General features: G+C 41.7%; 1 protein-coding gene across 3 annotated transcripts in view; it reads right to left on the bottom strand.

Annotated features, from left to right (window-relative positions):
* TMEM131L (transmembrane 131 like) overlaps positions 1 to 23704 on the bottom strand; it is a 308022-nt gene that overhangs the window by 70819 nt on the left and 213499 nt on the right. For all 3 annotated transcript variants that reach the window (XM_030191626.1, XM_030191627.1, XM_030191625.1), the window contains exons 15-20: positions 22177 to 22246; positions 17108 to 17225; positions 13890 to 14028; positions 12619 to 12728; positions 3400 to 3472; positions 2348 to 2490 (exon numbers count right to left, since the gene is read on the bottom strand). In XM_030191626.1, coding sequence (XP_030047486.1) covers positions 2348 to 2490; positions 3400 to 3472; positions 12619 to 12728; positions 13890 to 14028; positions 17108 to 17225; positions 22177 to 22246 — 653 coding nt within the window. The remainder of the gene's footprint in view (positions 1 to 2347; positions 2491 to 3399; positions 3473 to 12618; positions 12729 to 13889; positions 14029 to 17107; positions 17226 to 22176; positions 22247 to 23704) is intronic.

Here is a 23704-nt window from a genome sequence, read left to right on the forward strand (position 1 = left end):
AGACAGGCTGCAGCAGCACCATAGCTGGTGCCAATGCCTAGGCATCATGCCAAGCTAAAATGTACCCTAGTTCCTCTTGTAACATGATCCAGAGCCGCTCCTTGAGGGCAGGCATCGATAAAGGTGGGGTTGGAGCCAGTCTGTAGACAGCCTGGGAAGATGCAGGAACTGAACTGCAGGCGGGATCCCAGCTTCAGGGAGACTAGCACATCAAAACTGTTTCCACAAAAGGGAGCAGTCCTCATGGTGCCAATGTTACAGCACTCCTGGCACCATGCTTCAAGAAGGATCAATGCCCATACTTCTTCGCCTTCACTCAATGCACAACATTGGGATCCCTCGCTGCTGACAAGTACAACATGGAATCCCTGTGGGTTCTTGGCGTCATGTCCGATGATGTTCAGCCTGAACGGGCACTACTGACACCCGATGTCGAGGCAGGTGGAGACCTCCCCAATGCTAGTGTGTCTCAAGGGGTAGGTGAAGCTGCCGATGTCTCTGGGGTCAATGCCTCCAATTCTAATGTCAATGGACCGGACTTCAGCGTGCAAAAAAAAATTTCTCGCACTGGGCCTCTCTACTCTTCTGTGTTCTTTTCTGCATTTGAGAACTGAATTTACAATGTGAGGGCTGATGATCAGGACCGAGGCACAGTAGGCACCAGTTGTGAGTATCAGTCACAGACATGATTTTACCACACCTTGTACACTTTTTAAACCTGATGGAAGGTTTTTGGGTGAACAGTCGAAGCAAAATCAAATGGCTCAATGTTTGAAAAATTATAGAATTATCTATTATATATATATATATTTTTTGCGACTGGTGTTCAGGCCTAAGGAGGCTGTGAGCTGCAGAAAAACAAAGCCACAAAAAAACTAGAGAAATAAAGGGAATAGAATAAAAAAAGAAGGGTTCCATACTACTCATGGCTAAAAAGGACAGGAAGACCAGGAACAAAATCATCTGAAAAAAAAAAAACACATGACAAACGTGTATGACGCATCTGAAGAGCTCCATGGAGAAAAAGAAACTGAGTGTCCCGTGCGAGCCAGGTGGATGGGAAAGCATGCGTGCACGTGTGATTGGGCCCACTAAAAGCCTCTATTTCTATTTTTAGTATTTATATCCTGCTTGTATCAGTGAGGAGTCTAAGCAGGTTACAAAAAAAATTAAATAGTCATGACATAAAATCATTAAATCACAGATTAAAATACTTGCTAAAAAAATTAATTTTCAAAGCTTTCCAAAAAGGCAAATAATCCAATAACATATGTATTTGAAATGGAATAAAGTTCCAAATTTTGTTAGATTGACATATAAATGAACAATCATGGAAACTTTTATAGCAAACATGCCTAATGGATAGGAACCTCAATTTCAGTGTAGAACAAAATCGCTAAGATTTCCATGCACCCGGTACCATTATAAGTTGAGTGTGAGATAGCGAACAAAGACCATATAAAATTTTAAATACCAAGCAACCTTAAACTCAACGCATGCACGAACTGGCAACCAATGCAAATCCCTCAACAATGGAGTAGAATGGTCAAATTTTTGTCGACCAAATATCAACTTTGCTGCAGTGTCCTGAAACAGCTGAAGCCTACTATAAAGTTTCTAATGTAAACCTACATATAAAGAATTATAATAATCAATTTGAAATATGATTACCGCCTATACTACTATTTGAAAATCTTCAGAAAAAAAGTAGATCTAATTGCTCTTAATTGGCGCAATTTAAAAATATCTTCTTGCTTAGATGATCTATCAGAGGTTCCAAAATCAAAAGGGAATCCAGGATAAAGCCTAAATCCCTAGAACAGTGGTTCCCAAACCTGGTCCTGGAGGCACCTCAGCCAGTCAGGTTTTCAGGCTACCCACAGTGAATATTCATCAAAAAGATTTGCATGCACTGCCTCCAATGCATGCAAATCTATCTCATGAATATTCATTGTAGATATACTGAAAACTTGACCAACTTGGGTGCCTCCAGGACCAGGTTTAGGAACCACTGCCCTAGAAGATGTTTCAAACTTGATTTGTTTGCCTGTCTTCAATAGAACACTGGGCAGCGTCCGCACTGGAGCGCCGTCAGTGACATCACCCACATGTGAGAACTATAGTCCTGCTTGTCCTCGGAAAATACTCTTTTACGCAAGTTATTCACCTGAGGCTGAATTAATATAAAAGACTGCTTCAGTACTTTTGTATATAAGGTACCTTTATAAAGCTCACAGATGTTTAAAAGATGCTCCTGGTGCAGGAGCTCACTGAAAGGACTAAATTCTACTTTGTTTTCTGCAAAACTAGTCTGACACTGAACATTTTCTTTATTGTTTAGGCCTACCTGATCAGGATAAGTGTGGTGACCTTCTTATAGTCCGCTGGTGTGAAAAATACACCAATTCTCCTGCTCTCCCAGGGCTGCAACTGCAGCTGAAGCACCTCCAGGATGGATTTCTCTTTCGCACAATCCTCCTGCTGCAATTCCTGCATCAAGTATTTACCCAAGGAGATAAGTCACTAAAGCAACTCTCGGCACCAAGTAGGCTGGTGTTGCTACTTTGATGGAACGCTTAATGAATATATTCTAACAGAAATTACAGAACAGACGAGAACTCAAGAGTGAAATCTTTGTTCACTATTACAACTTGGGTTTTCTTTTTTCACTTGGAAATTCCTCCTATTTCTCCCAGCTCAGTTAGAACCACTGCTGGAATTCTAGCATCATCAATCTCCATCTCCATCTACCCGGGAGATTTATTTTCTGCCTAATTTAACAGACATTCCCTCCCACTGTTCCAAGTGCAGTCACTGCACAGGAACATAAGAAGTGCCGAGCTGGGTCAGACCAATGGTCCATCCAGTCCAGCATCCTGTGTCTGACACTCACCAGCCTAGTTCCCTTGTCCCAGTACCACTGAAAAGAATATATACCTGTTTCCCTACTGAGTTCTTGCATGCCATTCACTATTTCATACACATCCATCATGTCTCCTCTCCAAGCCACAGCACCCTACCTGTCAAGCCTTTGAGAACCATTTCATTTCCTTAATCATTTCTATCCCCTTTCTCTGTATCTTCTCCAATTCTGCTATATCTTTTTTGTGATGTGCTAACCAAAAGAACACAAAGTACTCAAGGGGCAGTTGTGCTATGTCTCAATTCAGGGGCATTATTTCAGTTATGTTCTTTTAGCAACAGCCCTAAGGCCAGAATCCTTGCAATCAGGGTTCCTTCCAGAATCCTGTATCTTGAGTGTTAATTTTGGCCACCAGATATCTTTAAAAATGACAACTCCCTCCCCTCATGGGTTTCCACATAGGACAACCTGATCTTTGGTTAATGCTTTCCCCCCCCCCCCCCCCCCAGCTCATGTAAGAATTAAACACATCTTACCATTTGTGTGCTCTCTCTCACAAGTTGGAATTCAGCTGTCGTCAAATTCATGGTCTGTGTGTCTATACCAAACCTATATCACAAAAATCAAGATCATCATCAGTATGTCAACCCAACAGTGACATCCAACAGGTTTTAAATACTTAAGGGTTTGTTTGTTTTTTTTCTTTTAAGGTGCTATGTCATAAGGAGGCATATTTTCAAAGCACTTTGGGAGGCTAAGTTCCATAGGTTTCTATGGAACTTTGGGAGGCTAAGTGCTTTGAAAATAAGCCTCCTCCAAGGTCTGTCAAACAGTTCATTAGGTCTATAACCTATACATGTGAATACAGTGTGGCTGATCTGAGAGAATTAAACAAACCAACATATTTCTCTACACAATCTATCAGTAGAAAAGCTCTTTTGTACGTGCCTTGCAATTTTGGACTTGGGTCAATATCCAGCTCTTACAAAAGCGTCAATCAATACACTCTGCTTTCACAGTTACCCAGATACTTGGTGTGAAACCAGTAACCAGTTAAATCTTTAATGGGTGTGGACAGCACCCTTTCATACCAAGAGCTTCAATACACATAGTTTTGAAGCTGCTCAGTGTTTTTCAATGCGAGGCCCGAGGGCAATTGCGGTTCATATTGTTTTTCTGGTTTTTCTGCTACTTTGCCTCTCTATCCAGGGCTCAGGACAGAAAGGGGAAGTTGATGGAGGAAAGAACTGCATGCTTGAAGGACAAGGCATTTCTTAGTAGACAAAAGAGAATATATTTGGAAATGCTCACAACCTTGAGGATACCCCCCAACGAAATCTGAAGGTGGGCTGGTGGGGACAGATGTCATTGACACACACTGGTCAGCAGTGTCGTAACCCTACATGGGAAGATATTTGGTGGCTCTTCTTCAACTCATTAGAATTCAAAGTGGCCCCTGCTTAAAAATTAATGACCACCACTGCCACTGGTTTAATTAGTCTGTCTCCCCTGTCCCTGCTCTGTCTGGAAGCCTCTCCTTTTTGAGGACCCATACAACCAGCACCAAAAACTTCAGAGAGAATTACTTACGCCTCTAACAGGTCACCTATTAATGTTCCCGCAAACCTGTGAACTGAACTTTTGATGTCCTTCTCACTGCCTGGCACTGCTCTAGCCATTTCATGGTTTCACTGTCTCATGGTCACAGTCTTGTGGTTTCACAGTGTTTCAGAGGTTCCCTGCATGGGCTGGCAGGACCATTACTGTCCATGCTCTTAATGCACCAAAGGGCAGTGGAGGAAATTAGAGTTCAGCTTAGATTATGTTAGGTCAAATATGCCAAAGAGGAGTTCAAAGAAAAAAAAACATAAGTTCTACCCCCGCTAGACAAGTATATTAGGTGTAATAAGATTCAATAAAACTACCTCACAATGGGTAAAATGGAAATTTATGGAGCTGTGCAAATATTAATAAACAAATCAAAAACTTCTGCTTTTTCATCCAAAAAGGTGGACCCCTTTCGAGGAGAGATAAGGGACAGCAGTTAAATACTACCAGTAAGTCTACAAGAAAAATCTTATTTTGAAAACAGCATAAAACCCATACATACGTAAATTATTTTACCTGATAATTTCCTTTTCTCAAGCCTTGCCAGATCAGGCTAGACAAATGGGTTATATCCCTCCTGCCAGCAGTTGGGGACTGAGATAAACTGGTTTCTATATATAGCCTGGTGCAGGTAAAGAGTCAATAAGTATTCTTGGGTCAAAACTAAGGACCGTCTGCCTCTGTTCTTCTAAGAAATGCCTTCTATTGCTGCAGATCTTTATCAAGCAACAGCTCCTAAGGAAAAAGTAACTGTTTTCCCATTTCATCACTTAATACACCATCATAATTCAGAATGATCTGCCTTAGGCACCTAGAGCCCGATATTCAGAGCAATTTAAGTGGGCAGAAGACGCTCTGCTCACTTAAATACCCTGAGGCTGCTTAACCTCCGATATTCAGCGACACTAAACCGGACAATGACACTGAATACTGCCTCTGACCAGTCAAAAAAAATTGGGCATGTAAGGGGCAACACCAGGGGTGGTGTTAGGGAGGAGGCAGGGGTTATGCAGGTGCTGGCATTATTCAGTGCTGGCAAACACATTGCTAAGTGGCCAAATTTAAAACAGCTCAAAAGCTGTTCTAAATTAGGCCACTTAGCATTATGGGTGCCTGCCCTGAATATCGGGGGTGGCACCCCTCGCTCCTGCCCCTAGCAGCTGGTCTCACAAAATGGTTGCCGTGACCTCTCATAAGTACATAAGTGTTGCCATACTGGAACAGACTGAAGGTCCATCAAGCCCAGAATCCTGTTTCCAACAGTGGGCAATCCAGATTACATGTACCTGGCAAGATCCCAAAACAGTACAATACATTTTATGCTGCTTATCCTAGAATTAAGCAGTGGATTCTCCCCAAGTCCATCTTTTGGAGGAGGAGGAGCCTAGTGGTTAGTGCAGTGGACTTTGATCCTGGGGAACTGAGTTTGATTCCCACTGCAGCTCCTTGTGACTCTGGGCAAGTCACTTAACCCTCCATTGCCTCTGGCCAAGTCACTTAACCCTCCATTGCCCTTGGCACAAAATAAGTACCCGAATATATGGAAACCGCTGTGAATGTAGTTGCAAAAACCTCAGAAAGGCGGTATATCAAGTCCCATTTCCATTTCCTTTAATAATGGCTTATGGAGTTTTATTTTAGGAAGCTAGCCAAACCTTTTTCAAACCCCACTAAGCTAACAGATTTTACTACATTCCCTGGCATCAAATTCCAGAGTTTAATTACACGTTGAGTGAAGAAATATTTTCTTCAATTTGCTTTACATTTACTACTTTGTAGCTTCATTGCGTACCCCCTAGTCCTAGTATTGTTGGAAAGAGTAAACAAGTGATTCACGTCTACCCGTTCCACTCCACTCATTATTTTATAGGCCTCTGTTATATCTCCCCTCAGCCATCTTTTCTCCAAGCTGAAGAGCCCTAGCCGCTTTAGCCTTTCCTCATAGAGAAGTCGTCCCATCCCCTTTATCATTTTCGTCACACCTTCTCTGTACATTTTCTAATTCCACCATATCTTTTTTGAGATGCGGTGACCAGAATTGCACACAGTATTTGAGGTGCGGTCACACCATGGAGCGATACAAAGACATTATAACATCCTCTTTTTGTTTTCCATTGCTTTTCTAATAATACCTAACATTCTATTTGCTTTCTTAGCCGCTGATCCCTTTCCTGATCAGTGACTTCTAATGTGGAACCTTGCATCACGTAGCTAAAGTTCAGGTTCCTCTTTCCCACATGCACCACTTTGCACATGCTCACATTAAACATTATCTGCCATTTGGATGCCCAGTCACCCAGTCTTGTAAGGTCCTCTTGTAATTTTTCATGATCCTCTTGTGATTTAACAACTTTGAATAACTTTGTGTCATCAGCAAATTTCATTACCTTACTAGTTACTCCCATCTGTAGATAATTTATAAATATGTTAAAAAGCAGTGGTCCCAGCACAGACCCCTGGGGAACCCCCTATCCACCCTTCTCCATTGAGAATACTGACCAATTAACCCTATTCTCTGTTTTGTATCTTTTAGACAGTTTTTAATCCACAATAGAATTCTACCTCCTATCCCATGACTCTACAGTTTCCTATGGAGTCTTTCATGAGGTACTTTGTCAAATGTCTTTTTCAAAATCCAGATATACAATATCGACCGGCTCACCTTTATCCACATGTTTGTTCAACCCTTCAAAGAAATGCAGTTGACTGGTGAGGCAAGATTTCACTTCACTAAATACATGTTGGCTTTGTCTCATTAATCCATGCTTTTGAATATGCTCTGTAATTTTGTTCTTTATAACAGTCTCTATTCATTTTGCTCAGCACCAATGTCAGGCTCACTGGTCTATAATTTCCTGATTACCTCTGGAACCTTTTTTAAAAATCGGCATTACAATGGCCACCCTCCAATCTTCCGGTACCATTCTATCAGTACTCTGGGATGAATACCATCCAGTACAGGAGATTTGCTACTCTTCAATTATCACATTGCTCCATTACATCTCCCAGTTTTATAGTGATTTCATTCAGTTTCTCAGTCGTCAGCTTTGAATATCATTTCTGGTACCGGTATCTCTCCCAAATCTTCCTCGGTGAATTCATTTAATCTCTCCGCTATGGCTTTTTCTTCCCTGAGTGCCCCTTTGGTCATCTAGCAGTCCAACTGATTCTTTTGTTGGCTTCTTGCTTTTAATATAATAGCTCACAGTAAAGTACCACAAGGCAGCCATGACAGGTTGTGGGAGCTATTTTGCGAGGATAGCCTCTAAGGAAAGGAGCAAGGAGGCTGTGCTCCTGCCCCCGCCCCCAGTGACCCTCTGGACCAGACCACCTAGGATTAGAAGGTAAGTCCGGGGGGTGGGGAGAGGCCTACCAGGAGTGCTGGGGGAGGGTGCAAAAGGAAGCAAGGAGGGGGGCCAGAAGGAGTTTGTGGCACTTTAAAAAGAATTATTTAACTTATGCGGGTCCCAGCCGATATTCAGCTGGGACCTGCATAACTCTCTTATGCAGGCCCTAGCTGAACATCGACTGGGCCCACATAAGCTGCAGCAACCTGACCACCCACATTTAGTCCCCAATATTTAGTGCTGGTGCCTGTATATCGGGGGCTAATTTAGCTAGCGACAATCAGCATTTTATGAAATGCTTACCATCAGCGACTGAATATCAGGTTGCTACTGTCCAGCACCTTCTCGGTGCCACTGCCACCCTGGGGTGGGATGATGGCCTACTTTAGCAGGACTCAAGAAAAGATAATCATCATACAAGAATTACTGAACTTTCCTCTTCTTCTTTGCCAGACTAGTCCAAATGAATAGGACTCACCACAGCTAACCCTGGGCTAGGTGGGATGTGCCATAACTGCTCGATACTGTTATGACAGACGTAGCCTTTTCCATTCAAAACTATATATGTTCTTATGTTCATGGTTTATAAGCATAGATACTAACTTTGACTGATTGTTGCAATGAATCAGTGAACACCTTGTAGGTATTTTTCAGGGTAAGGCCTTTACAGACACTTGATTTACCGTTCAAGTCTGCTTGACTTAAGAACATAACATAAGAATAGCCATACTGGGTCAGACCAATGGTCCACCTAGTCCAGTATCCTATTTCGAACAGTGGCCAATTCAGGTCACAATGAACTGGCAGAAACCCAAATAGTAGCAACATTCCATGCTACCAATCCCAGGGCAAGTACTGTCTTCCCCATGTCTGTCTCAATAGCAGACTATGCACTCTTCTTCCACGAACTTGTCCAAACCTTTTTTAAACCCAGATATGCTAGCCGCTGTCACCACACTACTACTACTACTACTATTTAGCATTTCTATAGCGCTACAAGGCGTACGCAGCGCTGCACAAACATAGAAGAAAAACAGTCCCTGCTCAAAGAGCTTACAATCTAATAGACAAAAAATAAAGTAAGCAAATCAAATCAATTAATATGTACAGGAAGGAGGAGAGGAGGGTAGGTGGAGGCGAGTGGTTACAAGTGGTTACGAGTCAAAAGCAATGTTAAAGAGGTGGGCTTTCAGTCTAGATTTAAAGGTGGCCAAGGATGGGGCAAGACGTATGGGCTCAGAAAGTTTATTCCAGGCGCAGGGTGCAGCAAGACAGAAGGCGCGAAGTCTGGAGTTGGCAGTAGTGGAGAAGGGAACAGATAAGAAGGATTTATCCATGGAGCGGAGTGCACGGGAAGGGGTGTAGGGAAGGACGAGTGTCGAGAGATACTGGGGAGCAGCAGAGAGAGTACATTTATAGGTTAGTAGAAGAAGTTTGAACAGGATACGAAAACGGATAGGGAGCCAGTGAAGCGACTTGAGGAGAGGGGTAGTATGAGTAAAGCGACCCTGGTGGGCAGCAGAGTTTTGAACCGATTGGAGAGGGGAGAGGTGACTAAGTGGGAGGCCAGCAAGAAGCAGATTGCAGTAATCTAAACGAGAGGTGATAAGGGTGTGGATGAGGGTTTTGGTAGAGTGCTCGGAAAGAAAGGGGTGGATTTTACGGATGTTGTAAAGAAAGAAACGACAGGTCTTGGCGATCTGCTGGATATGATCAGAGAAGGAGAGAGAAGAGTCAAAGATGACCCCAAGGTTTCGAGCTGAGGAGACAGGGAGAATGAGAGAGCCATCAACAGAAATAGAAAACGGGGGGAGCGGGGAGGTGGGTTTGGGGGGAAAAATGAGAAGCTCGGTTTTGGTCATGTTTAATTTCAGGTGGCGTTGAGACATCCAGACAGCAATGTCAGACAAGCACGCTGAAACTTTGGTTTGGATGCAAGGTGAGATATCAGGGGTAGAAAGGTAAATTTGGGAGTCATCAGCATAGAGATGCTAGGAAAAGCCATGGGATGAGATTAATGAACCAAGGGAAGAAGTGTAGATAGAAAAGAGGAGGGGACCAAGAACAGAACCCTGAGGTACGCCGACAGGCAGAGGGATAGAAGTAGAAGAGGATCCACCAGAGTGAACACTGAAGGTGCGGAGGGAGAGGTAGGAAGAGAACCAGGAAAGGACAGAGCTTAACTATTCGCTGAGTAAAATAAAATTCCTCCTATTTGTTTTAAAAGTATTTCCATGCAACTTCCTTTAGTGTCCCCTAGTCTTTGTACTTTCTGAAAGAGTAAAGAAGCCAATTCACTTCTACTCGTTTTACACCACTCAGAATTTTGTAGACCTCAACCATATCTCCCCCTCAGCCATCTCTTTTCCAAACTGAAGAGCTCTAACCCCTTTAGCCTTTCCTCATATGAGAGGAATTCCATCCCCTTTATCATTTTGGTTATTCTTCTTTGTTTTTCAGGGTACTGCCTTTACAGACAGTACCCTGATTCACCACTCAAGTCCACCTGACTTCCTGTGAATGCCTGCCAACCTTTGGTAACAGAGGCAGAAGCACTAGCTTCTTAAGTGCCTAAGGATAAAGAGGTTTTATCTGATTCTCTCTGTCTTTCCTTTCAGGGGTACATTGAACAATAAGGAGACTGGTTTCTTGAAGGTAGTAGTGCACATTAGCTATTGTCTCCCTACATGTCCAACCTTTGATCAGTGAGGATCTTCTTTCACTGGGACACCTGCTTCTTACACAGCCAAGTATACTGTATGTAACCCACACTGGGCTGGTGCTGAGAAATGGTGTTTAGGGAAGCCCTGTGTTTTCAGATTCCTTGTGTGGCCTGGATTAGAACTGTAGCTTGATTTACCAAAATGAAGTAAAACACCTCCAGCAGAGCTGCTTATTTTCGAGACTCACCATGGGCCCAAGCTAGTACCCAACCCTGTGGATTACTCAGGTATAACCTTTTCTCCAACATGTACTAGGAAAAAAGTCCACTTCTTGTCATAATCAAATCCAACTCTGGTGAATAAGATGCAAGATTCTCTGCTCTATACCCTAACCACAGGTAGTCGAGTAAGGGGTGTCCCTAAACTCCCAAAACCTACAGAAAATCCAAGGAGGGACATGCCAGATCCAAGATGTCCTTGGGGATGGACAGACCAATGTTGTGTGAATACTTGGAGAGCTCTAGTAACCCAACCGCCACCAAGATGGCTGGGAATTCTATGAAGGTAACAATAGCAAGGTCCAAAAGGAGGCCAAGTACCTTGCTTACTTCCAGTTATGGCTAACAAGCTTTTTTCTTCTTCTTCTAAACTTGAGTTTAAACTCGGGGCAGTAGGAACCCTCCTTTTTGGCTAGAAACAATTGTCCTTGAGTGTTACTATAGACTATTGAACAGCACAAGCAGAGTGGATGAGAGCTGGTCTTCAGCTTCAGTTTGGGCCATGCTGACAATCGTTGGCTCTGGTCTAGTACAAGTACCTTGGATGAGTGCCGTACCTTAAGCATCAGACCTACCAGAAACTGAACGCTTTCTAACCTCCAATACTTGGGGGGGGGGGGGGGGGGGGTGGAATCCCAACTGGTGTCTGTCCTCCTTCCTTGGTCCAGCCCTCTTCACAGTCCAATCACAGTGGAAAAAGGCCCCAACTATACAAGATTTCAGAAATAACATTTGATACCATTGTTCGTACAGTTTAACACACACTTCCTGCTGAACGCAGGAACATCCTTTACCCATGCCCCAATGTTGATAGAGGGAGACCCACAATCCAACCTCCAGCCCATCAGGCCCCATGCACACCTTATGTCTTTTCTGGGTGCTACAGTCAGCTAGGCCTGTTACTTCTAGGCCCTTCCACTGTGAAGTTCCACCACCAAGGTGCAGGGGGGTTCAGCTCCTGGAGAATTTTATTGAGATGAACTTCTGACCCTGCAACAGTTGGGGTCAGTGTGCCTCACCAAGCACGCTGACCACCTCTAATTCCCATCTCTATTTACTCCATGGCTGCTATTTCCTGCAAGAGACCATCTTGCTCCTGTCTGGGCTCCTACATAAATCTTGTCACTGTTTTTTTTCTAACCAGAGCATGGTACTTGGTAAACCAACAACAAAATACAGGGAACCGATACAAATATTATCAACTATTATTAACTCAGTAACAAAATAAAATAGCCAAAAACATAAAACAAGTTTTATCACGATGTGTACATAGGTGCTCAAAATTGTTTGTGTCTTTTCCAGTTCTCAGGCTAGTCACTCAGATTTCCATCACCGCACTTATAAAGTTTGTATCTTTGTTTTATGTTTTTTGTTTGTTTGGGGTTTTTCTTTAGTTACTGAGTTAATAACATATATTTGTATCGGTTTCCTATATTTTGTTGGTTTGTCAGTTATTAGGTCTCCCTCTTGAAACTGCCCACAGTGATGTCAATTAATGCCAAATGGTGGTTACCTATCTTCTCCCTCTTGAAACTAACCACAGTGATGTCAATTAATGCCAAATGGTGGTTACCTATCTGCTAGGACCTGAAATGAGGCCAAAAACTCATTGCACTAATGTTTTTTGGTCACTATTAGCATGAGTCAGATTTAAAACAGGGTCAAGGACTCCCTAATCTGTGCCAACCTCTTGAACCAGAACTTCTCCACCAGCAGAAGGCCATTTCCCTCCTACCAATCTATATACCTGGGTTTTTTGTTGTTGCTGCTGTTTTCACTTTGGAATAAGGGTGGTGGAAGAGCACTGAGACTTTGAAAGAAGCAAGTGTCTAGTAATGAATCGGAAAGGTGTGCATTACCATTTCCTCAACAGGCCAAGTGCGAGATGTGGATCCGGATAGGAGGACAGAGGAAGCAGCTGTACTGTGACCGGGAGAGAGGAGGGGTTCCTTAAGAGAAAATACTGAACCTAGACAAATAAAAAAGGCGATTCCTGTAAACAGCAGTAATGGAAACCAAAAAGCAAAGCACAATTCAGACTAACTCATACAAGCTATGCAAATAGTAATGTACAAATAGTTCAAAAATGATCTGGGGACGACATCTGACCGGCAGTGGTCAGCGTTTCTTTAAACACTCACTACTGCCAGCTGAATTAGACCTGGATATTCAGCATCAGGCACTATCTGGGCACTGGCACTGAATATCTGGGTGTTGGGTAGCACCCAGAAGCCACTGGGTATGGTTGATATTCAATGCCATAACCAGACATAGTTAGGACCATTTTTTATGCGGTCTAACATGTCCAGTTAGCCATCCAAGCACTGGCTCTGAATATCGGTAGTACCCACATAACTCCTGGCTCCATGTTGGCACTAACCAAAGACCACCACAGCTGTCAGAGGCTATGACTTGCCATTATACATCAGGAATCAACTCTCCCTCCCTGCTTTTAAGCAAACTCTCAAAGCCCACCTCTTCTCTCTTTTTCTCCCTAACATAATCTGATTGTAGACTATAATCTCATTTCACATTAACTATGTGCTGCACGGATTAATATTATCTTGTGTTTGTTTTCAACTTGCCACCCTCTAGTTCTTCTGCTATGAACACAATGAATAAAGACCAGCAGTGCAGTGCCCTAATTTATACGGTGCCATGAGCAGCTAAGCAGGGTCAGCTTTTTGAAAATTGAACACACTAATATCCCCCCTCAGGGATGATATAACATTCAGAAAAAAAGACGACCATCATTGTGAGAATGCCTGTCCTGCATCCACCTCTAGATATAAAAGCTTCTTTCACCATTTACACAAATACACTCCAGTCAGTGTTAGAGCTATTGGATTTATTACTAGGGTCATTTTGTGTGTCACAGTTTACTTAACAAAAAGATTAAAAAAAAAAAAGCTTCTTCATGGCAGTTCTACTATCACATCTGAAGGAAGGACCTATGTGGTCTCAAACTTATGTAACTATATCACCCTCATTCCATTGGTCCTTCAGCCTACTAAAGACTCCAGAACACTCTAAAAGGTCTTAGTGATTCTAACTGGCTGCTGGATTCTGTTCATATTTATAGCACTAGAATGGCAGCCTTAAATCAAGACTTAAGAACAGCTTTTCTCACCGTGCTATTCCTCAGCGCAGTGGCACTGAAATTTAGGACAGAGCCAGGCTCAGAAACCAAATGTGGCAAAAAGAAAGCCATGGACCCCTCTTCATGCTGCTTCCGGTGTATGCTTTGCATCATGCCCAAAACATTCCTCCTGTGTAGAAAAGTAAAAACAAAATAACTGTCCTTAGAAGAAGAATATTACAGAATCTGAGCTCTTGGGTAAGTCTGTGATACACCGGTGCCTCAGGCTCTGCTGTCCTTCATCTAATACACATAATTATCTTACTATGGCCCTAAATGTGAAGGCTCCAGCAGCAGCACATATATATTTGCTCTGAGACAGGGTCAAAACGATCACAGCACTGCACAACTACAGGCGTCTCCTAGTTCAGACAAATGGATGTGGTTCCAGAATATTCAAACATTAGCTTTTATTTTTTTATTGCACTTGTATCCCACATTTCCCCACCTCTTTGCAGGCGCAATGTGGCTTACAAAACATCATGGATAATGGAAATGAAAAGAGAAAAGGCATTTGGTGTTACAGAGGAAGTTGGATTGCATGGTAATATAATAGAAGGCATTATTAATATTTCTAGAAATGTATAATAGTATCACATGATTTGATCTTTGTGGTATATCTTGTCGAAGAGATGGGTCTTTAGTAGTTTACGGAAGTTGGTCAGTTCATAGGTCGCTTTTCGGTTTTAATCTAGGCATGGTATGTGGCACAAGATCTCAGTACCTGATCTCACACCACATTGTGAAGCAGAGGTCAACAACATTTTTTGGTCACAATGCAAGCAAATCTCCAAACTCTACTTGCACAATCTTAGCATGATAGACTATTTTACTTATTTATTTAATTGCTATATTTGTACCCCACATTGTCCCACCTATTTGCAGGCTCAATGTGGCTTGCATAGTGCCAGAGAGCTGTTTGCAGACTCCGGAGTAAACAAATACAAGGTGATGTTGTGGAAGGATGAGGTTCATGTTGTAGGACGACATAAAGGTATCATACAGCGGAAGAGTTGTGTGATGGCCATTACGAACTTCAGTGTTGTTGTGTCGCTGAGATCAGGTGTTTATGCTGGGTCGGTAGGGTCTGCCTTTTTAAACAGGTGGGTCTTAAGTGATTTTCTGAAGTGCAAGTGGTAGTATATGGTTTTCAAGTCTTTTGGTAGTGTGTTCCATAGTTGTATGCTGATGTATGAAAAACTAGATGCGTAAGATGTAGACAGCAGCAGTTAGGGTCTCTCTTCCAGTCCTCTTCTCCTTTCTCTCCCTGCCTGCATCTCTTTTCACAGCTCTCCCTGTGTCTCTGCTTGGCGCTCGCTCTCTCCCTCATAGTAAACAGGGTACTTCCAGATACCACCGGCTCATTTCTAGGTCCTGGTCCAGAAATGAATACAAAACATCAATAAACTGCTACAGACTTTAAATAAAAATGTTCATATAACTTAAGAATGCACTTGGGATACATTCTGTTGGCTAAGGAGGACAAGGCCATAGTGGAGAAACTACATGCATTCTTTGTATTGGTCTTTACCGAGGAAGATATACCTACATGGGCCAGAAATGGTATTTAAGGGCGACGATACAGAGAAATGAAAAATTGGTGAGCCTAGAAAACGTAATAAGCCAAATCAACAAGAACAGCAAATCTCCTGGATTGGATGGTATACACCCTGGGTACTGAAAGAATTCAAAAACGAAACTGCGGATTTACAATTATAGAGGGTATTTTACTAAAGCTTAGCTCGAGTTATCTGCATCAGGGCCCGTTTTATTCCTATGGGCCCTGCTGCATAAAACTCGAGCTAAGCTTTAGTAAAAGATCCCCATAATCTGTAACCTGCCATTAAAATCATCCAAAATATCTAAAGATTGGAATGTTACCAACCTAACACCAATTTTTAAAAAGGGTTCCAGGGGTGATCTAGAAAACCACAGATCAGTAAGCCTGACATCAGTGCCAGGTAAAATGGTAGAAACTATATAAAGAACAAAATTACCAAACACAGACAAACATGGTTTAATGGGACAGAGCCAACGTGGATTCAGCCAAGGGAAGTCTTGCATTACCAAACCGCTACATTTTTTTGAAGGTGTGACTAAACACGTGGATAAAGGTAAGCCAGCTGATGTACAGCATTTAGATTTTCAGGAAGCTTTTGACAAAGTCCCTTATGAGAATCTCCTGACAAAATTAAAAAGGCATGGGATAGGGAACTGGTTAAAGACAGTGTGGTTAAATTGACAATATTATCAATGGAGAAAGGGGGGGGGGGTAGTGGGGTGCTGCAAGGATATGTACCAGGTCCAATGGAAATAAGGACAATGAGTGAGGTGATCAAATTTGTAGATGACACAAAACTATTCAAAACTGTTAAATTACATGCAGACTACGTGAAAATTGCAGGAGGAGATTTAGAGACTAGAAGACCGGGCATCCAAATGGCAGATGAAATTTAATGTGGACAAGTACAAAGTGATACACACTGGGAGAAGGGGAAGGGGGAATGGGGATGGGATTTGATATACCACCTTTCTGTGGTTACAATCAAAGCAGTTTACATATTATATAGAGGTACTGGGGCAATAGAGGGTTAAGTGATTGGCCCAGAGTCACAAGGAGTTGCTGTGGGAATCGAATCCAGTTCCCCTGGTATTCAGGCCATTGCAATAACCACTAGGCGGTAGATGGTATGTTGAAATCTGCTCTGTGTGCAGTAGTGGCCAAAAAAAAATCAAACAATGTTTGGTATAATTAAGAAAGGAACAGAGAATAAAATAAAGAATATCGTAATGCCTCTATCACTCTATGGAAAGATTGTACCTGTGTACAATGCTGGTCGCTGCATCTCAAAAAAAGATAAAGTGGAACTGGAAAAGGCACAGAGAAGGGTTACCAAATTGATTGAGTGGATGGAACAACTACCATAAGAGGAAGGGCTAAAGAGATTATGTCACTTCAGCTTAGAGAACAGTGATAGAGGTCTACAAAAGGTGCAAAGACTAGGAAATACTTCATGAAGTTATATAGTTGACCCTTTACCCCATTTAAATGTGTATGGATTTGATATACCACCTTTCTGTAGGTACAACCAAATTGGTTTACATATATTATATGCAGGTACTTTTCAAAACAATTTAAACTATCTCAAGATTAACCTGTTCTAGATATATACTAGGCAAATGGTTCTTCACTCCACCAAGCACAGTACCTGCAGCTTTCTCCGTGCTTAATCCTCTGATACTGGTTGTACAGTTCAGTTCCAAGGTCGGAATCCACGCTCCAAAAAGCCCCATCTAGGGAAAGACTTTCCTGCCAACGTAAGCTAGCTGCAAACAAAATGCAAATATATTTTATTTCAGGCAGCCTTCGCAACTTCTGCTACAGACACAGTAAAGCTTTGGCCAACATATTAACTTATGAATCACCCCCTACATGATAGAGGCATCACTTTCTCAGAAGACAAGAGGGCATAGGCGAGTAGGTTAGGCCCATACAAACAAGACTGGGGGAGCAGACATCCATGAAAGGACCAAGTATAACTTAAGAGCTTAGGGCTTCTCTAGGATTAGTGTCTCCAAATTGGGGAGGACCATGGGATTATTGTACATACCATGAAAGAATAAGTCTTATTTTATAAGCTAGGGGTATTCTGGGTAAAATCTCTAAAGTACTTCTGGTACTTTTCCTCTCCTTGCTATACCTTTAACTGGGCTGTGGGACAGATAATCGAATGGTGAGGAAGTACATGAATTTTCAAGATCCCATCTGAAGCAAAGAGTTACGAGGTCTTGAAAGTTCAAATAGAACTCCATGTTTGAGATTATATCTGTGTTGGTCCCATAAATGGCGTCAAGTTATAAAAGATTCTATTTCATTTCAGAACTGACAAGCCTTTGAAAACAGGCCACTTCGTGAGGATGGCTCTACCACCAGGAGTAAATTCCATCCTGTAGGACACTACTGCTATTATACTACTTATCATTTCTAATAGTGCCACTAGATGTACACAGCGCACCTCCATTTCCTCATAACATTTAAGCATCATGAAATGGCTCCTTCAGCCCAGGCACACCAGTTTGATCATCTCCATCTCTTTCGAAGGTTTTTGGCTTACCCACCTCAACATCTCTAACAAAAACGTTTTTTTGTTTATTTTATTTTTATTGTACATTATACTTTGTAAATTTTAATACTGTAAATTCATTTATTGCACTTGATATACTGCCCTTTTATTAAAAACCAGAGTGGTTTACAAAATAGTTCAGCTCAGTATGATTAATGAAACGAATAGGCACATTAACATCACAGTTAATACACACAACAGCAATCAACTCACAATGTTAATAATGTAAACTGCTTTAGAACGAACTTGTGCTAACTGGTATATCAAGTCATTCCTTTTCGTCCAACAGATCAGTCCAGAACTTATGGGTTATGTCCACAGACCAGAGAATGGAGACAGAGAACAAAAGTAGTTTCTTGTGATTTGTCCCCTTAAGGGCATCACACCTCCATGAACTTCAGTATTTCTCTGTGTCCAAGTGGATGGACAATGCACTAACTGTACTCTTTCTGAATTTCATGGAGAAGCTCGTAAACCAGTTTCAAAATGTAGATTCAGTAGAGATGGGGGGTACTTTAAAGGTTTGGGCTCCATTCTTCTGATGGATTTTAGTGGCCTTTACGTCTGTAGTCAGGGTACAGGTCATTGGTTCTGAGCTCCCTACCCCCCCCCCCCCCCCCCAATTCTCCCTTGGCCTTCTCTGCATTTCTTTGCATAAGGCTTTGAAACAGAGCAATGGCATTTGTCACACAGCAGGGAGAGTGCGTTGTTGCTGTTATCAACATATAATAATGCTGTACAGCTGTGCCTCAGTAGTATTTCAATATCCCAGGCCTGCTACAATGTGGATGGCGGGACAATAGCAGTAAGTATGAAGTACACTATAGGTTCTGTTACCTCACTGTTTTTCTTGCAATGTGTTTTAGAAACATGACAGCAGATAAGGGCCAAGGCCCATCCAGTCTGCTCCTTCTCAGTAGCCACTAACTCCTCCTTTTCCTAAGGGATTCCATGTACCTGTCCCACCCTTTCTTAAATTCTGACACAGTCCTCGTCTCCACAACCTCCAGCGGGACGCCATTTCATGCTTCCACCACCCTTTTCGTGAAAGAGTATTTCCTCCCTTTGTGTGTGCCTTGGAGGATGACTGTGCTTCCCAAGCAACTGTCATTGGTTTGAGGAGTAAATTTTTGTTTTCTCTCTCTGCATTGGTGCCTTTTTCATTCAGCTAAACCTCTTAGGACCGTTAATTTTGTTTCTCTTGCTTTTACTATGGTCCTCAGTGTTTGCTATGGCTCGGTCTTAGGCTGCACAGCTGTTTGCTAATTGGGGGAAAAATAAATAAATAAATTTCTAGGCTTGACGGCAGCTGTCTCAGCAATAGGGCAGACACGATCTTGCCACAGGTTACTCTCAGCTGAAGGGCTCCTTTACCTTCGTGCCCTTTTTACTGCTTAGTGTCTCCTTTTAAGTATGCTATAAATGCACTAGGAATGCTCCCATATCAGCTAGTAGGCACGGCATCAGACCTCATTTCTCAAACTTGAGCTCCTTTTTCTCTGGTGCAAGCTCTGGCAAAAAGTTTACTACTGGCTCAAAATTTAAAAAAAAAAACATTCTAAAAAAGTTTTTAAATGCTTGAACAATTAAAGATGACAAATTAGAAAACAACTTAACTGCTATTGTTTTATATCATCCACCACACAGCTGAGCAGAAGCACAAATATCTTTTGAGAAGTTTATATCTAATACCTGTTTAAATGCTATGAATACCATTCTGAAAAGGAATATAAATCTACAAATAAATACCTGTGTATGTAAGCCGCATTGAGCCTGCCATGAGTGGGAAAGCGCGGGGTACAAATGTAACAAAAAAAAAAAAAAAAACTCCAAACACCAAAGATCTCAATAACTTTTTAAACTCTTGGAACTTCACTAGACCTTCTGCTCACTCTTCTCACAACAAAGGCCACATTCTGGACCTGTTTGGCTATACGTTCCCATCTCTAAACACACATTTCATTGATAACTATAACTGAAAGACCACTCCTTGGTCAGATCACAATAAACTTACATTCATACTTAACTGGAGGGAAGTGATTCATAAATCAATAAACAGATCACCTCCCATTACTTACATCACAAGAGGAAAGACAGACAACAAAATTCTAGTCACAATTCCTGTCAGACTCTTATATGTCCTCAGAAAATCCTAATAATTTCATCCAACTATGGGAAAATTTGACTAAAACTAATTCTAGACAAGATAGCTCCTGAGAAGACCAAAACAAACAAAAAAAATCATCCCCTTGGTTTCATACCACCACCCTAAATGCAAAAGGTTATGCAGGAAACTTGAAAGGAAATGGTGTAAAAAAAACTGCACTGATGAAAACAAAACGAATGGAGGAAAGCTATCAGAGCTTCGGGGCGGGCCAAATGTCTATAAACAGACTCTACACCTAGACAATAATTTACTTAATACCAAAGACCTCCAGCTCTCTAGCGACCCAGTTCCACCAGCTTACGATTTAGGAAACTATTTTGAACAAAGATAGTAAAACTTAGAACTGGTCTAGACAGGTCTACAACATCTAATACTTTGAATAGAGTCCTTATTACTATATATCAATGTTTTCCAAGTCCAATTCTGGAGTACCACTTACCTGTCAAGTTTTCAGGATATCCACAATGAAAATGCATGAAAAAATTTGCATATAATGGAGGCAGCATATGCAAATCAAGTTCATGCATATTCATAGATTGTGGAGTGCCCCAGGGTTCACATATTTCTTCCATCCTTTTTAATATTAATGATGGAACCATTAGGTAGCCTCCTAAAAGTCAACGGTTTGAGATCTTTTACATATAATGATGACATCACCATCTAGTTGCCTTTTGATAATCAAATCCAAAATATCCTAAATATCATCCAGGAAATTCTGGATCTGATGGAGGATTGGGCTTCCTCTTTCTGTCTTAAATTAAACAGAGATAAAACCAAATTTCTAATCATATTCAATCAAAACAGTACACAAGAGCATACCAGTGTCACAATTTATCAGACAACTTACCCACTAGAATCTAAACTAAAAATCTTAGGGGTCATTATTGACCGATTCATGACTTGTGAGGATCAAGTAAACACGGTGATTGCCAAAATTTCAAATCTCTACGGAAATGAAAAAGAATCAGACCTTTCTTTTCTACATCCATCTTCAGCTCACTGATACAAACCTTGATCCTGTCACAGTTAAGACTACTTCAATGCCATATGCATAACAAACAAGGAATCCCTAAAAAAGAAATTCCAAAAAACTCTTGAATACAGCTGCTATGATGGCCTAAAAAGCTTCCAAATTTGATAGGGCATCTGCACTTCTTATCAAATTACCCTGGCTACCTATCAAAGCCAGGATTATCTTCAAAACGCGCACATTCATTTATAAAATAATCTATGGGATGGCTCCAGACTATATGCTGGACAATAGATTTTCCTCGACCGTAATGCATCTCCAGCTTTCAGGTATTATCTTACACTACATTAGTATGGACTTTTCTCATTTAGGTACCAATTGGTGGAACTCCATTCCTAATGAAATAAAACGTATTACAATTACTTGACTTTCTGCAAATTCTTAAAGGCCTTCCTCTTCAGTAAGTTCTTACCTTAACAATAAAAGTTATTGTTCTTAAACCAATATTGATTCTTTATTATTGGCTAATACCTAGTATGTTGCTGTAACATCACTATATATCTTGCGCCTATTGTACAATGTATAAGTTTTGTTCTTACTGATACTGATACATTGAACTGAATAATGACATTTAGATAATGTGGGATATAAGCATCAATGAATAAATAAAGACTCCATCCCCTGAACCTGCCTACACCCAAATCGCATATTTTGAGTAGCACATACTTGTAGAAGATGGCGTAATTTTATAAAAGGCATTTTACGTGAGTATGCCTCCATGTATTTTCAAGAAATTTGGACTGCTTGGGATAGTGTAAGGGAGAAAAGATGGCCTCCCTCAATGCCTACTGACTGGGTTAAGATTCACTTAACTATCCAACATGGCAGCTTTCCAAGAATAGCATTTTCACCCAAAGACTTTGCAAGATGAAGCTGAACAAGAAATACAAGCTTCTCTAAACCTGCGTCTAGTGAAATATTTCAAAAATTACAAAAGGAATAAATAAATCCTCTTACCAGCATCTGACTTTCCGAGATAAGAGAGTATGTCACACTGGGCTATGGCTTCAAACCGTGGACCCCCTTTCTAGATTAGCAGACAAGAGGAAAGAACTCAAAAAAGCAGTATAGGAAAGCAAATACTTAAGAGAATCCAGCAATAATAGAAGATAAAAAGCGCATGATCCAGCTGCTCTCACCATTTCTGATCCCCCTATGCCTAATCTCCAGCTGTATCTTCACATTCTCACTACTATGGATCCTTAACACTTATCACAGGGTTGCTTCAATTTTATCACCGATCAGTCCTCCACTGTGAAGTTGTTCTATACATCCACCAACCCCCCAGTACAGGAGTATTTCCTTATGGCACTCCCTAGCCTAACTCCTTAGTATTACATATATATCTAGAACAGCAGTGTAGCTAGATATGGTATTTTGGGTGGGCCTGAGCCCAAAGTGGGTGGGCATATAATTCCATCCCTCCCTCGCACTCCACCCTCACCCCTGCAATCACCAATAAATAATAAATACCTGAACTGGCGGGGATCTCCAAGCCCCACCAGCTGAAGACGTCCTCTGGTGGCAACAACTGGTCACTCCCCTACTTTTTGCAGCCAATGGCACTCCCCACATGCTGCTGTTGCATCAGCCTCTCCCCTTCCACACATGCTCAGTTGTTGCACATAAAAAGAAGCATGTGCGGGAAGGGAGAGGCCAGCACAACAACAGCATGTGGACAGTTCCATCAGCTGCAACAAATAAGGGACTGACCAGTTCAGGCTGCCAGAGGACCCCCACCAGTCATAATAAGGGTGCCAGAATTTTGGTTGGGCCTGAGCAATGTTCTCTCTAATTTGTGCCAGCCCATGTGCACATGAAAAACATTTTCCCCCAAATTCTATAAAATGCGCTTAAAATTGCACACGCCAAAATTAAACGTGCGCAATTTAATTGAATGAGCTAATTAGCGCCGATAATTGGGTACAAATATTCAGCTATTAGCGCTAATTGGCATTAATTAAAATTTACATGCATATTTTTAGGTCACCGGGATCTGTGTGTAAATTTTTTGTGCGGTTCCAAAAAGGGAGCGCAGTCATGGGAGGGTCACAGGTGGATCAGGAACGTTCCTACAATTCATGTGCGCTGTTATAGAACAAGGATTTACACCAGGGTCTTTTCCCAGTGTGGCATTACTTATAGGTACTTATGTACTAGATATGGTGTATAGATTTTAGCAAAGCCTTTGTCACGGCTCCACATAGACAACTTATAAATAAATGGAGTGCCCTCGGTATGGGTCCTAATGTGACTGACTGGGTTAGGAACTTGTTGAGTGGAAGATGACTTAGGGTAATGGTAAATGGAACTCATTCTGAGGAAAAGAATGTCATCAGTGGTGTGCTGCAAGGTTCGGTTCTTGGGCTGGTTCTTTCTAACATTTTTGTAAGCGATATTGCTGAAGGGCTGTTTAGTAAGATTTGCCTCTCTGCAGATGATACCAAAATCTGAGCATAAACATGAGGAAAGACTTAGCAAAGAT

Source organism: Microcaecilia unicolor, chromosome 2, assembly GCF_901765095.1.
Source record: "Microcaecilia unicolor chromosome 2, aMicUni1.1, whole genome shotgun sequence".
Taxonomy (NCBI): Eukaryota; Metazoa; Chordata; class Amphibia; order Gymnophiona; family Siphonopidae; genus Microcaecilia; species Microcaecilia unicolor.